The sequence below is a fragment of the Sturnira hondurensis genome, unplaced genomic scaffold (assembly GCF_014824575.4).
Source record: "Sturnira hondurensis isolate 20B ecotype Veracruz unplaced genomic scaffold, ASM1482457v3 Scaffold0007406, whole genome shotgun sequence".
Lineage (NCBI taxonomy): Eukaryota > Metazoa > Chordata > Mammalia > Chiroptera > Phyllostomidae > Sturnira > Sturnira hondurensis.
Window position 1 is genome coordinate 16,286,325 of NW_028080037.1, and position 14,457 is coordinate 16,300,781.

The 14,457-nt window shown below is 54.0% G+C and overlaps 1 protein-coding gene across 6 annotated transcripts in view; it reads right to left on the minus strand.

Moving 5' to 3' along the window:
- Nucleotides 1–1,022: 1,022 nt before the first annotated feature.
- Nucleotides 1,023–14,457, minus strand: part of ASCC2 (activating signal cointegrator 1 complex subunit 2) — a 37,754-nt gene continuing 24,319 nt past the window's right edge. For 3 of the 6 annotated variants that reach the window (XM_037052470.1, XM_037052467.1, XM_037052473.1), the window contains 8 exons: nt 13,318–13,498; nt 11,643–11,869; nt 10,355–10,474; nt 5,092–5,185; nt 4,872–5,002; nt 4,242–4,341; nt 2,917–2,996; nt 1,023–1,568 (listed from right to left, as the gene is read on the minus strand). In XM_037052470.1, coding sequence (XP_036908365.1) covers nt 1,397–1,568; nt 2,917–2,996; nt 4,242–4,341; nt 4,872–5,002; nt 5,092–5,185; nt 10,355–10,474; nt 11,643–11,869; nt 13,318–13,498 — 1,105 coding nt within the window. In that variant the 3' untranslated portion in view covers nt 1,023–1,396. Of the gene's footprint in view, nt 1,569–2,904; nt 2,997–4,241; nt 4,342–4,871; nt 5,003–5,091; nt 5,186–10,354; nt 10,475–11,642; nt 11,870–13,317; nt 13,499–14,457 lie in introns of all 6 variants that reach the window. The other 3 variants (XM_037052472.1, XM_037052469.1, XM_037052471.1) reach the window with 2 other exon arrangements.

Genomic DNA, 14,457 nt, shown 5'->3' on the forward strand with positions numbered 1-14,457 from the left:
AGGACTCCACCCCCATGTCTGCTCAGCATCTCCAATGCACCAAGAGAACCGGTGTGACACAGAAGAATTGCTATTGATTTTCACTTGTGTGGGCTGACCTAGAAAAACCAATTCATCACGGGCCTGTCTGCCTCGTTGCTTCAGACGCTCATCCTAACCACATGCAAAGAAATTGTACTAGCCGCTCAAGTGATTTGTCAAGGTCCAGCTGGGCAGGGGCCCTGGCTTCCCACTGATGGACTGCAGGCCGGGCTGTGCTACAATCACCCAGCAAATGCCCCACCACTGACCCTCCATTGTTCTGCAGCGCTCTGGGGAGCCCAGGAATCGGGATGCCCGGCAGCTGCTGCCGCACCAGGAGCCAGTTGGCCCTGCCTGGGAGGGGACCCAGGGACTAGGCCCAAGTCCCACTCGCTCTAACAGGGCTTGGCAGGAACATCCTCACTTGTTTCTTCTGCTCTCCGACCCCTCGATTCTGGAGGATGTGAGTGTATGTGCAACCAGGTGGCGCTGAGTTCTGGTGCTGGCTCTGCTGCTGGCCAACTGTCCTCAGGCCTGATGAGACGGGGGTGACACCGCCCACGGGGGTCTAGGACCCGATAAAGGCTGGGGGTCGACTGAGTGTCCCTCCCTGCTCCCCGACTTCCTAGCTGGGGCCTGGGCAGGCACCCTCAGCTCTCAGTGCCTTTGCCTGCCTCATCGGTACTCTGGGGCTGACATGAGTGCCCACGTCCTCAGGTGGAGGTGGTGGTGAATAAATGAGATGACAGACCTCACAACCTAGGTCCTTTCTTCCACAAGCAGGGACTGGAGGTTCAGAGAAGGGAGTGCTATTCTCAGGGACACACAGCAAGGCGGAGCCACATCAGGAGGGGTCGCAATGAGAGTCAGGCAAAAAATGTTCATGAGCAGAAACGGAGACATCTGGCCCTCTTCCTCTCCAGACAGTGGCTGTCACTGAAGAACGGATGGGACAGAGGGAGACGGGTCAAGGGCACATCACTGGTGATTGCTTAAAAGGGTTAAACACTTTATTTGCAGGCCTTTTATTGTTTTTGTTTTTGAATGTATATTCCCTGGCATCCAGGGACAAAGGGGAGTGGTATCTTGCTGCAAGAGGTTTGTGGGGCTTGCCTTGGGGCTCTGTCCCCATCCCTTTCGCCTGCTTCCTGGCCCCATGGACTCCTCTGCTGTGGGATAAGGCACTGTGTGTTCTGACGAAGGTGCTCACACTTGGCAGGTGGACAACGAGGCGGCCTTCTCAGGGGCTGCAAAGCTGAGGCTGTCGAGCGGTCGAGTTGAACTTGGGGTCCTGGTGAGGTGGCCTCGGGCTATAGAAACTGCAGCCTGGTGGGCTTGGCACTGCTGCCTCCCATCTGGCCCTGGTGTGGCAGCTTCAGGATGGAATCATGCCTTTATTTCTTTTGCGGTCGGCCATGGTCCTCCGGTTGTGATTGGCTCGTGTGGACTTGTTAGCTTCCTTCTTCCTGCGTTCCTGGGTTGTCTCACGGCTCTGCCCGTGGCCCCGGGGGCTGCCGGCCACGGCCGGTGAGCTGTCATGCCGGTACCTAAGGGTGCGACAACCAAACCCCAGGAGAACCAACTCATCAGCCAGAACAGACTCTGATAGGAAGAGCCCACAGCCTTCCTGGAAGATCCCTGGGAGAAGACACATAGCCTGGGACAGGACACCCGACTTCTAATCTCCAGTGGGAAGAGAAACGAAGCCTAGCAGGGGCAGGGGCCGCAGGGGCTCTGGACCACCCTGTGCCTGATAACTTCTCTTCTCTGAGCCTTGCCTGCAGACGGGACCCTGGCTAAGCTCAAGGAAGGACCAGCTGGTGGGCTGACAGCAGCCCATACAGGGAGGGGAAGAAGGCTTGGGGATGGGTCCTCTCCCTTTCCCATCCAGGGCCTTCTGCTGTAGATGAGATAATACTCCTGTTCTATACCCCAGGGCCTTGCTTGGTGACCTTCAAAGACCAAGTGCACCCACAGACAAGACTTAAGGACCTGTTCTGACCATCTCAGCTGCTGGCTTTACCCAGAGCTCTGTGCTCAGGGGTTGAGATGGAAAGGAAGTTAAAGTTGCCCTGTTTCCTACTCAAAAACCTCCTGTGGCTCTCTCTCCCTTCCTTCAGAATGAGATCCAATGCCTTCCTCTGAGGTGAGGCCTCCCGCACCAAGTGGGCAGTGCTGTGGGAGTCCCAGGGCCAGGATGGGGCACTGGGCTTCCACCCCTGGCTTGGCCTTCAGTGGAGGAGGGCTCACAGGCAGGTCCTTGGCCCCTCTGGACTGTTTTCTCACCAGAAAGACTAGGGAAATGATTTAGAGGTGCTTCTGGTCATGCGTTCCCAGCTTCCCTCCCGCAAAAGGACACTTCTCCCTGACCCAGTGTGCTTTCTTGCCTTTCTGCCTTCACATGACAAATTCCTTTGCACCCTTTCCACCTTCAGGGCCCAGCTCAAGTGCCCCTAACCCTACCATGCCTCTCTCAGCCATAGAGGTTGTCTGTCTGTCTGTCTGCCTGCCTGCCTGGGCTCTTTCACACTTTATACTCTGCCTGACACTAGCTAGCTCTGGATGCACTGGGCTCGCATGCTAGGAGATAAATTCCTCGTGTCTGTCAAATAATGCTTAGAAGTGTGGACCCCTAGAGCAGGGCCACCTGGGTGTAATCTGTGCTCCACCATTTACTAGCTCGGTAACCTCTGGCAGGTTATTGAACATCTCTGGGCCTCAGTTTCCTCATCTGTAAAATGAGGATAATGGTAATAGTAGCTACTTCATAGGGTTGTTGTGAGGTCAATTAATATACATAAAACACTTAGGGTGTCTGTGTGGGTTTCCTGGGTATTTGGCTGGGACGTCCCCAGAAGGATTCGCTCCCACCAGAAACAGCGCCTTCAATCTCACCCTTTCCTGGCAAGGAAGGCCATGCGCCTGGCTTCTGCTTTCTCCCGAAGCACCGCAGGGTCCTGCACAAAGTGGTCAGGCTGTGGAAGGAAGAGGGGAAAAGACTCACGAGCCGTCCCACAGCCCTGAGCTGCGGTGAGGCTGCGCCTGACTGAATCTCATTGATGCCTCCCTCCCAGGGTTGGGAGAAGCCGCAGTGCGGCAGGGCAAAGCCCCAGAACAGCAGTGGGCTTGCTATGGCCCAGGGTTCCTACTAGAAGACTCCTCCTCTGTCCCTTCCACCGATTCCCCGAGAGGGAGGCAGCACAAGGGACTAGGTCTTCCGAGACAGGCCTCGTAGGTGGGTGGCCATAGCTGGGGCATAAAAGTGATAAATGGGAGCAATGAAGGGAAGGCCAGGATGGCCACCGTGAGAGGCCATATGGGGCCTTGAAAGCCAAGAGAGTGGCCCCTGGGAGCTGACTTGTTCTCATGCTGGCACTGCCATCACCACTGTGCTGTGGGAACGTCCACTCTTGAGGGCCATTTTCTGTGCCAAGAGTAAAAGGGGCCTGGACTAGGAAGACCACAGACCACAGACTGTGTGGCCTGTGCTACTTAAACAAACACAAACAAGCAGAATGAGTAAACTTTGAAAACTGGAAGATTTTACATAAAAGGCAGCCTCCTTGCCTGGAAGAAGGGAAAGCCCTGGAAGTGCTGGCCTACTCTTGTGCTAGGGGCCCCACCTACCCTGCCGACAGGGTGTGAATGCCGTCCCAGTACTTGGCTCAGGTTCCACCAGGACACATTTGAATTTGTCACCCTGGTGGGAAGAGGGGGCACCTGGGGATCCAAGGGTCACAGGCTGCTACTCTGTTCAACCTGAGCAGTACCACTTTTAACTGTTTTAAGTGTTGAGTTTCTAGTTAAGATTTTATTTGAAAAAAACATTCAGCTGCTAAAAAAATGACATTTTCAAACGTACCAACTCAAATGGTCTCCAAAGGCCCTTGGGCTCTGACACCTCTCTGATTTTAAAAATTGCCATTCTGGGCACGAAGGCAGACAGCTGCCCTTCTCCCAGCTCCCAGAATCCTGAGCCTAATGAACCCAGAAGCCTCTGATCCATTCCCTGCACCCCCCTCCCCGCCCCCGGGCAGCGGAGGTGAGTTCTAAGCCAGCAGCTCTCCCAGCAGACATCTGGGCTTGAAGGCTCCCCTCTTCTCTCGGCAGTGGTGCTGGGGCTGCCTCGAGGCCAACAGGGAAGGGGGGCACAATGCTCTCCATTTGCCCTTTAGAACTGCACGCTCCCTCCCTTCGTCTGCCACCTGCCAAAGAGGTACCTTGGGGGCCTCCTCTTCAGCTTCATCCTCCTCCTCGTCATCCTCCTCTTGCACTTCTCTGGGCACTTTGGTTCTTAGCACTTGAGGGATGGTGAAGGGCCTAAGGGTTCAGAGAGAAAGCAAGATCAAAGACAAGATTAAACTCGAGAGCTTCAGGGAAGAGGGAATGAGCTGATGGGGGAGACTCAGGAGGCCCAGAAGAACCGAAGTACTTCTCAGGACAGCTTTGCTCCAGCTCCTGGATTTTTTAGGGTACCAGAGTCTGATGTGCGAGCTTAGGGGAGACTGAGCTGGGACTGTGGGGGCTCTAGCTCTGTTTTTATCTGTATTGGGTAATCTGCATATGATCCCACTGGCAAAAGTTTTCTGCAGTTAAGAACAATGTAACCAAGCTAACGGGTTCCCACTGAGGGTGGGTTGGACCAACCAGCCAAGGAGGTGACTTGGGTTGGAAAGAGCGATGGACCAGGAGTCAGGAGGCCTGGGTTTGGGCCCTGGTTCTGCCACTGATTTGCTCACGTGGCAAGGCCTTGGCTTCTCCATCGGTATGAACAGGTTACGGGAGAGCCCCATGGTCCCGAAAGCCGCTTCCCCCCAGAATTCCACCCTCTGCCTGCTCTATAGCCTCACCTGCAGCTGATGAGCTCATCATCGGAGTCAGCATCGTTGGCACCCACCTGGTTGCCATCGTATGTGTCATCATACTCATCCTCATAGTCATCACCATGGTAGGACAGGCCCTCACCTGGCTGCAGTGGCACCTGCAATGGCAGAATTGTGGATCTGAGGGGCCCAGGGGCAGGCTGGTCTCTCTGGCCCAGCACCAGCCCAGTGGCCTGGGGACACCTACCTCTTCCACCACCACACTGTACTGCTCATAGCGTTGCCGCTGAGCCGCCACCTCCCGCTTGTCATTCAGCAGGCTCCGTGTGCTCTCCCCCTTCCTGATATTGAGAGGAAACAGCAAAGCAGAGAAGAGGGAGAAACCTCAGGCGTTGAAGGTTGCATTAAGGGTCAAGAGAGACCACAGGTTCTCTTCTTCACTTCTCAGGCAAGCACAAAATGGAGTGACGGATATCAAGCACCGGTGGGGTGTGGGCAGGTGGGACTCACAGCTGCTGGTGCCTAAGTGACCATGCCCCGTACTTTCCGGGGTACCCCAGGAGCAGCTGTCAGAACATAAAATGCACCTACCCTTCAACCAGAAAGCACCCCTTCAAGGCATCCCCCCTAGGAGGCCTCACCGGGGATTTTCTTCCCAGCACTGTTTGCTAACGGGGCAAACGGAAAGTCGCTAATGTCCACCACCAGTGGGACGGCTGAATGATCGGCGCCACACCTGTGTCACGGAGCGCCTTGGGCCAGTGCTCCAGAATGACGCTAATCTATTTGTGCCAACGGAGAAGGAATTCTGAGGAGGAAAGAGTCTAGCTATGGAAAAATGCATACATCCCATCTCTCTAAAAAGCTGAAAGCAAACAAGACCGATGATCTCTTCCTGTGAGACATACACATGTATGTGTCTGTGCATGTGAATGCACAGAAGGGGGCCTGTGGGGACCCCCCAAATGACAGTGGTGACTTTCAGGAGGGCCTGGGTTATTTGAACCTTTTACAACAAACACTGAAGAAAGAGCAAGGCCACATGTGGATTTTCTGCTGAGTTCAGGGGAGCCCCGGGGGACCTTTGGAGTGTGAGAGGTCAGGAGGGGTCCCAGCCTCTTTCTCTCACCCCCACTTCACTATGGTGGCCTTCTAACTGGTCTGTGTTCAATCTTCCACGTCAGATTGTATGGGGGAAAGGTGCCTGAAAGTTTCGCTCCTCATGTCACAGGTGAGGAAACTCGGGTCCGGGGGGATGGGAGGGTGGCGACTGCCCAGGATCACCACGGGCTGCAGCACAGCCACAATGGGGACTCAGGCCTGTTGACTCATGGCTTTGCAAATCTGTAGAAAAATCTGGCTTGTCAGACACACGGGCATGTGGAATGTAGTTTTGAGCCCTACAGGGGAAAATCAATTTGAGATGCTAGGCAAGAAAATCCAGCTTAGCTGTGAAACCAGGTCTCTGGAATGTATCAAGGGGTAGGGGGGAGACACGCAAAGCATTCGCAGCTCCTATAAGAACCTTCCATTAACTGGCCTTTGGTGCAGGGAGGGACAGCTTTCTGAGTCTGTCTGGCAGCCATTGACCCTAGGACAGGTCAGGACTGCAGCCCCCAGCATGGTGGGTTAGGATTGGATCTCTTTCAACAGTTTTCACTAAGGGCCTGCTATGTGCCAGGCAGAGTACTAGGCTGAGCTGGAGAGGGATTCAGAAAGGAGTAAGATATGGAGTTCCATCTGACCTTGTGGAACTCACAGTCTAGTGGGGGTGACAGACAGGAAAATAGCGGCCAAGATGAAATGTGCTGAATGGACGCTCAGGGAAAGGAGGAATGAACTCTGGCTCAGGGGTCCCATCTGGGGGTTTGGGGAAGGGGCAATGGAGGCTCTATGGTGGAAGGGGGTTTGATCTAGAAAAGGGAAAAACCTCCATCCACAGAGATCTTTCACATCACACCAGGAAAGAGGTCCTATGACTGTGACCTTGGCCCTTCTGCGGCTCTCTTCGCCCAGTTAGGGGCTGAGGAGGAAAGAGGTGGAGGAAGTGAAAGGAGCCCAATCTTGTCTAAGGGGTTGGTGCCACTGGTAGGAGCACATCCACTCATTCAACACACATTTCCTGAGGGCCTACTAGGTGCCCAGATTTGCACTGGGCCAGGGGACCAAGGATGAGTGAGAGGTGTCACTGTCCTTTCTGCTACATCCCATGGCTCCTGGTCCGCACTGTTCCAAAGGAGGGCAGTTCTTTTGTACTGGCGGTCTCTGTGTGTGGCTCCCTGGCAGGGCCAGATAGAGAAGCCTGGCTAACTCACCACCCAGCAGGACCCTGGGAGAAAACACACCTTGTCTGGGGAGGTGTGTTTTTGACCCCATGACCTCATCCAGAGTCAGGAAGAAAAAAAATTAGGGGTAAAACTAGCCGGGGAAAGATCCATCTGAGGGCCAGAACTTCAGTGAAGTCTGAAAATGCAGGCAGCAGTGACTTTGGAGACGGTCTTTGGAGCAGTTTGCTTCCTTGGCCTCCTAAAGGTGACAGTGAGCCCAGGGAACAAGCAGGCTCCCTAAAGGCCGATTACCTTTCCCCTCCCCACTTCCTCTAGCCTATTTTAGGCCTACTCACACTGGCCCTTAAGAGGGTGACTCCTACCTTCAAACTTCTCAAGGGCCTGCAGAGGCAATAAACCCTTCCTCTTCCAGGTGAGAAATCAGGGCATCCGGAGACACGGTAACCTTAAGTTCGCACAGCTTCTACAAGCTGGGCCAGGGCTGGAGCGCAGGCCTCCTGCCTCAAGTCTGCTCTGCTGCTTCCTGAGCTGTGTGACCACAGGCGGCCCCTTATCCTTGCCAAGTCTTAGTTCTGCCTCCCAGGGATGATGTCAGAGAAAATGAGTGGAAGTGGACCTGCCCCCTGCTGGGCTCAACACAGTGAATCCTAATTCTTCTACTGCAGGCCTTGTCAGAGCCTTTACTGTGCCCTGGGACTCTCCGAGAGGCAGAAAGAGTGCCCAGACGTTTTTGGCCACGGCACCTTTTCGGGGGGAAAACATTTATTATCTTTCAGGGTACCATTGTCAAGTCCAAAGGAGTTAGGGGACCCCACCTTACACACACTGCCTCCTTCATTCAGCTGGGATATACCTGCAGCACCCGTGCTCGGTTAACTACCCAACAGCCGCCTCTGTCTCATCCCCACTCCTAACAGTCCCTCGTTTTGTTCAGATCTTTCCACCCTCCCCCTTCTCCTGGAGCCCTGGACCTCAGTCCCATGACCCAGTTCCCCAGGAAGACGTGGGGGAATTCTGGAGGCTTCTGGGAAAGGTTTCCTGGTCTCTAAGAGAGATACGGGAAGAACTGGTCCAGACTTCTTCCTGCCACTGTCTTTTTTGGAGGTCATGGCTCAAACAGCAGCAGCCACCCAGTGGCCTTGAGGGAACCAGCTCCAAGAGATGGAAAAGATGAATCCTTGATGATGTGGCTTTACTACAGGTTAACTAAGCCGAGGCTGCCCTAGCTTACAATTTCTTGTCATGCAAGGGAACAGATTTCTTTATTACTTGAGCCACTGAGTGCACCTTACCTGATTTAAGAACACACACATTTTAATGCAAGTGTGACCTGCCTTGTGCTACTTAATTTCTCCTGTGGGCTTTGAGGGCAGGGCCTAGGGCCCTGAACGCCTCTGCCCTACCCAGATTAGGACCAGTGTGCCCGCTCAGGCCCCTGTGTGCCGCATCCCAACACCTCTCCCACTTTACTGTGGCTTATTTAAAGGTCTCTTTCCCACGGTCTCTGTGCTATTTAACAGCCAGGCCTGGGTGCCCTGTTCACTCTATCTCCCTACTGTCTAACATAGAATCTGGAGCTCGTAAATCGCTTAATAAATATTTGCTGAGTGAATAATGAATACATGAATGGAGGCTTGCCTCTTTGCAAACCTCAGCCCCTGGGTGACCTGTCATAATAAGTTCGGTAATCATCTGTCACCCTGACTCTCTGCCTGGCAGCCCGGAGCACCCTATGGGCAGGGGCACAGCCCTCCTTGTCTGCCCCTTGCCCCATAGCAAAAGCCACAGAAGGTCATTCTGGCATGGAACAATGGCCACTGATGCAGGATACCATCTCTGGCCTATGATCTGGGGATGTTGCAATGTATGTGACTAAGCAGATTACAACTGCTTCCTGTCCAGCCAGCCAGATAACTTTACAGCTGTTCTGTGGCTGCTCCCTAAGCACTTGGCCAGCCAAGCTTCCAGCACTGGATGGCCCTGGGGAGGGGAAACAGTATGGGGACTTCACGGAAGCAGCGGCCTGCAATTCTGTCACTGGGGCTCCTATCAAAAGAACAGGGCAGGTCCCCACCCCTGTCTGAACCGTACTGTCTCCATCTGTAGGATGAGGAAAAGGGCAGGCTGTACTCGTCCAGCAGTGCCCAGATTTCTGGATTTCATAAAGCACCACCGTTTAGGAGAACTTGGGAGGCTAACAGAGTCGTCGATGTTATTTGCCATTCTTTTCTACGCTGTCCTCTCTACCGTCACTGCTGACTCTCAGTCCCTCCCATGGGTCTCCATTCCAAAGGCAGGTGACCTTTCCAAAACATAAAGTGTTCTGGCTCATGGGACTGTCACCATGTTCCCCATGGCCTTGGGCCCCTGCCCCTGCTGTTCACTCTGCTTAGAAAGCTTCTGCTTCCCCACTTTGCTGACCTTTCCTCTCTTGGTCTCCTGTCATTTCCCTGACAGGAGACCTTCCTGCCTGGATTGAAGCACCTGCCAGAGGCTTGGAAGTCTGTTCACCTTCACCTCGTAGTACCTGTCATATCTATATCTGCGATTTTACATTGCTTGTTTGATGAACTGATTAGTGCAAATTCCACATGGGCAGGGCCTGTGTCTGTTTCACTCTCCACTATATTCCCAGGAACTAATAAATCCAGGGCCTAGAAGGCCATAAGCACTGCGCAAATATTTGTTGAATGAATGAATAAATCATGAGCGGTCTTTCTGTGCCAACAGAGTAGGAAGGACATAAACGATACATACAGTATGTAGAAAGGCCTTAAAATGAAACACGTTCACGTTTAGAAATGCTCACTCAATACAGGTCCTTAATTTTCTCCTTTTGTCGCAGACTGCAGAAAATCAGGTCACGAAGAGGCTTCTGGGAAGCCCTGCTCAGCTCTACCATCCAGAGAGTCAATGGTGGGCATACCAAAGATGTAAGAGGAAGGGAAGAGTTTTGGCCCCTCTGGCCTTTGGCTGTCAACAAGGAGGGTTCACTAAAACCACCCCAAGCAGAGTCAGAGCCTGAAGTATAATCTTTAAAGAATCTGCACCCAATTGAAAAGAAAGAAAGTACCTGTTGGGAGAACACAGGTCTCAGGCTGCCAGGGAGCCCTGAGATGAACTCAGGCCAGTTCCATAAAGATGGAGCCCTTGGTTTCTCTCATTTTCTTGCTGGTGTTGCAGAGCTGGGGTGCCTGGAACCCCACGGCCCACTACACTCACCTCCTGCCCTTGCGTATCCGGCTCAGGTCCACTGAGTCCCTGCTGAACACGTCAAACTCGTCATTCTGGAAGATGTTGTGACGAGAAGTCAGCAGAGGCGTTGGGTCTGGCTTCACCTGTCTGGGGGTGAAATCCGTGTAAGGGGGCCTGGCCAGCTGATGCCTGCCTGCACCCCTGCCCATCACCATGTTCATGTTCTCTACTCTCCTTCAATGGCCACACCTGGGACACAAGGTGAACACCTGCCCTATCTGGCCCCTGCCTGCATGACCCACACCTTACACAAAGCTCCCTCTTGGTCTCGTTTGCCACTCACAGTTTTCTTCAAAGTTCCCTCCCTCATTTAATGCTCAGAACAGCATTAAACAGCACCTATGAGCTAGGTGTCACAGACCACTCAGCCTCTTTACACTGTAGGGCCCTCGTCTATAACATGGGCACAAGGAGGCTGAGAAACTTGTCCAAGGGCAGAGCTAACAATTCACTTCCAATGACTGGAAGTTGTTCACAGGAGAAACACCCATTCATCCCTCATTCCTGCTACCCCACGAACCCTCAGGGAAGCAGTGGGCCAAACCCAGAAAGGGTAGGTAGGAAGGAAGGAAGGAAGCTCCAGACGTCCTTCCTGGGGAATCTCCTGGGAAGGTGGCAATGACAGGGGCAAACCAGTCACTTAGGAGCTCTGAGGGCTCAGCATCTCTTTTCGCATCCTATGTCTCCAACTGGTCTTCCCACAGGTCTGCGGGGATGCCCAGCTGTGCACTGCTCAACCTGAGCAGTACCACTTTTAACTGTTTTAAGTGTTGAGTTTCTAGTTAAGATTTTATTTGAAAAAAACATTCAGCTGCTAAAAAAATGACATTTTCAAACGTACCAACTCAAATGGTCTCCAAAGGCCCTTAGGCTCTGACACCTCTCTGATTTTAAAAATTGCCATCCTGGGCACGAAGGCAGACAGCTGCCCTTCTCCCAGCTCCCAGATCCTGAGCCTAATGAACCCAGATGGTCCACTGACTGGCTGGTCCACTGACTGGCCAGGTACACTGACTGGCCCTGCTGTCTGCCTTACGGGGGCCATGAAAAGCTTGAGAGGGGCCTGCAGTGTTCATGTGTCCCCAGATGGGCATTAGTCAGGAAACACCTCTCGGGGGAGGAGAGAGCAAGCTGAGTTCCAGGACATGAGGGAAGGAAGGGTGGGAGGCACAGGCTAAGGAGAGCCCTGACAGGGCCTGCAGAGCCCTGTTGTAGGGATACTGAAGCAGACTGGGTGCCACGGGCCTCCTCCCACCTGTCTAGGCTGCGGTCCAGCTGGCTGAGGGCAGGGGCCAGCCGCTCCTCCAGGATGTTGTTGATCACCTGCTCCGGGTCATAGCCGTAGTGCTCCAGGCAGGCCAGGATGAAGCCCTCCCCGAGGTCCGGGAGCAAGTCCTTCACTTGGGAGATGAGCGAGTCCAGCTCCACACCGCACACGGCGGGGCCCAGGGCAGCAGCTGCCCCCAAGCACTGTGGAGAGAGCCGAGAGAAGGAGGAAGGCGAAGGCAGGTGGGTGCTAGGGCAACAGGCCCCAAACAGTACTGGGCCAGGAAACGGGGGACTGGAGTTGAGTCCTGGCGCCCCACCGTAGCACCTTAGTGAAATGACTCAGGTCTTTCTGAGCCTCCATTCCCTGGCCTGTGAAAAGGGAGCTTACTGGGGGAGCTACTTCAGGCTGTGCGACCTTGTCAGGTGCTGCTTCTCTCCAAACCTCAGTTTCCTCCTTGTAAAACAAGCAGACATACTACCAGCCACCTCACAGGGCAGCTTCAAATGGTTCGAGGAAATAGTGCACCTAAAGTGATGAGCACAGTGCCTGGCACAGACTGGGCTCTCCCCAGACAGCTGTGGCTTCTACTAACCACGGTCCTATTCAGCCCTGACGAGCTGATGGCTGGCACTGGAGGGGAGCAGCAACCACCAGGCCTGGCTTGCATGGAGGTGCTCCCCTTTAATTATATGCTTCTCAAAAGGGATTCAGTTTACAGACTTCTTGATGTGGCTTAATTTTGTTAGGCTTTCTTCATTTAAAGAAATTCCAAAATTAAAAAAAAAAACCACACACACAAAACAAAGCCTTCTATGACTCAGATAAAAAGCCAAATGGGGAAATGGGTGGGAAGAGGGGAAGAGGAGTATTGTTCCCCAAGGCCCTGCGACAGTTAAGGCACCTGGGCTCTAACAGAACATCAGCATCTATTAACAGGGCATTGAGGGCCAGCCAGGTTCAGAGAGCTCCAACTTGCGGCAACTTGAGGTATCCTAACAAGTTCATGGAGACAACTAGCCTCATCTTACAGATAAGGAACTAAGGCTCAATGTGAGTGACTATGCCTAAGGCCATAATGCTGGCGAGTGGCACACTGCTGGTGAGTGGCAGGACCAGATTACACCCCTGAGTTGCCTTACTTTAGAGACTGTGTGGTCTTAATCCCTATGTCACGCTGCCTCCCAACACACATGACTCAGTGGCCAATCAGTGCAGCCACAGACTTGGTGTTTTGGCAAATCCCGGAGAGAAGGCACCAGATGAGAGGTTTCCAAACTGGCTCAGTGGAGCCCTGTAGTCCCCTGGAGGGGCTTCCGGGTGGCCAAGCAGTGAGACCTGGTACTGCACACAACTGCAACCAAAGCAGCTCCCGTGTGATCTGTTTAGAGGAGCAAGGATTTTGCTTCATTTGACAGAGGGGAAACAGAACTTTGACAGCTCACGAGACTAGCTCTCTCCCTACACGCAGCCCAGTGTGCCCTCAGCCCAGGACTCTCTGAAGGCAGCACACAGCTGACCAGCAGGTCGAGCTGCCCATCCCAAAAGGAACCTTTTTCCCTGAGAGCTGAAACAAAGAAAGGAGGTTTCCTGCTGTCCCAGCCTCTGAGACAGAGCCTGGAGGGGCCGTCATGGGAGAATGCGCCACTCCAGACACACACACCTCCACTCGCTCCGAGTTCTCCAGATGCGATGCTGGTCCACTGACTGGCCCCGCTGTCGCCACGACCCCATTGAGATCCTCGACCACAGGTGGGTCTTTAGCACCTGTGGCTTTCCGTCGGTCCACCCCTTCCCACGCACTCTCAACCGCCTGGAGGATGTAGGCAGTCCGTGTCTCATCTCTGTGAGGAGGCGTTAAGGGGTCTCTCTTGGGTGTCACAGGCCTCCCTGCCGCCTTGGTTGTGCGTCAGCATAACTTCTCAATCCCTCCCCAGCGAGGGATGATCATACGGTTCCTGCCAGGGGCTGTCTGGGACACACCCCAGCGAGTGTCACAGGTACCTGGGCTACGTGAGGAAACAGACTGGATCATGGCCCCACTGACCATAAAACCCAGTACCTATCGCTCCACAGAAAGCAGCTCTGGGTAAAGACAGGGACAGGAGGAGCACCTGGAATCAGAGCTCCTTGGGGCAGGGTGTTTGGATGAGCCAGCAGCTCCTCCTCTGCACTGACCCCAGGAGGCCATTGGGCTTGCTATCCAAACACCTGAGGGCTTTCTGCAGAGGCTGGAGGCCAAAGGGTGCCTCTGAGACAGGACTGAGCAATCTACCCTGGCCACCAAAATGGCCCCCAGGCCTGCACCTCCCTGCCCCTCCTGCCTCTCTACCACCCTGGGCGCTGCCAAGCCAGACACCTTAGAGTTTCCCTACACTCCCTCACCCCACTTCTAACCCGAACCCCCACTGGCCATGCCTGGATGCCAGCAATGGCATCCCCACCAGCCCCCGGGTCTCAGAGAGATCTTAGGGCTGTCTACCCTCATTGCTGTGCCAGATGGAGCTTTTCTAAAGTCTAAAACTGACCCTGTCACCCCCTGCTTTAACCCTTCCACAGCTTGCTGGTGCCTGCGGGACAGCACCCAAATTTCTTAGTGAGGGTTAGGCCAGGGCTATGAAGTTCTGCCTGGCCCCAAATCATCTGCCATATCCTAACCCCCTCCCATGAAACCCCTTCTCGTCAGCCCACCTCAAGATCCACTCATGATACCTGTGGCTGTCCAGATGGGCCCGCCCTGCTCTGTCCCCTGGGAACACTGAGCTTGGGGCTCAGCCATCTCCTGTTCCTTCTGCTGTTCTCA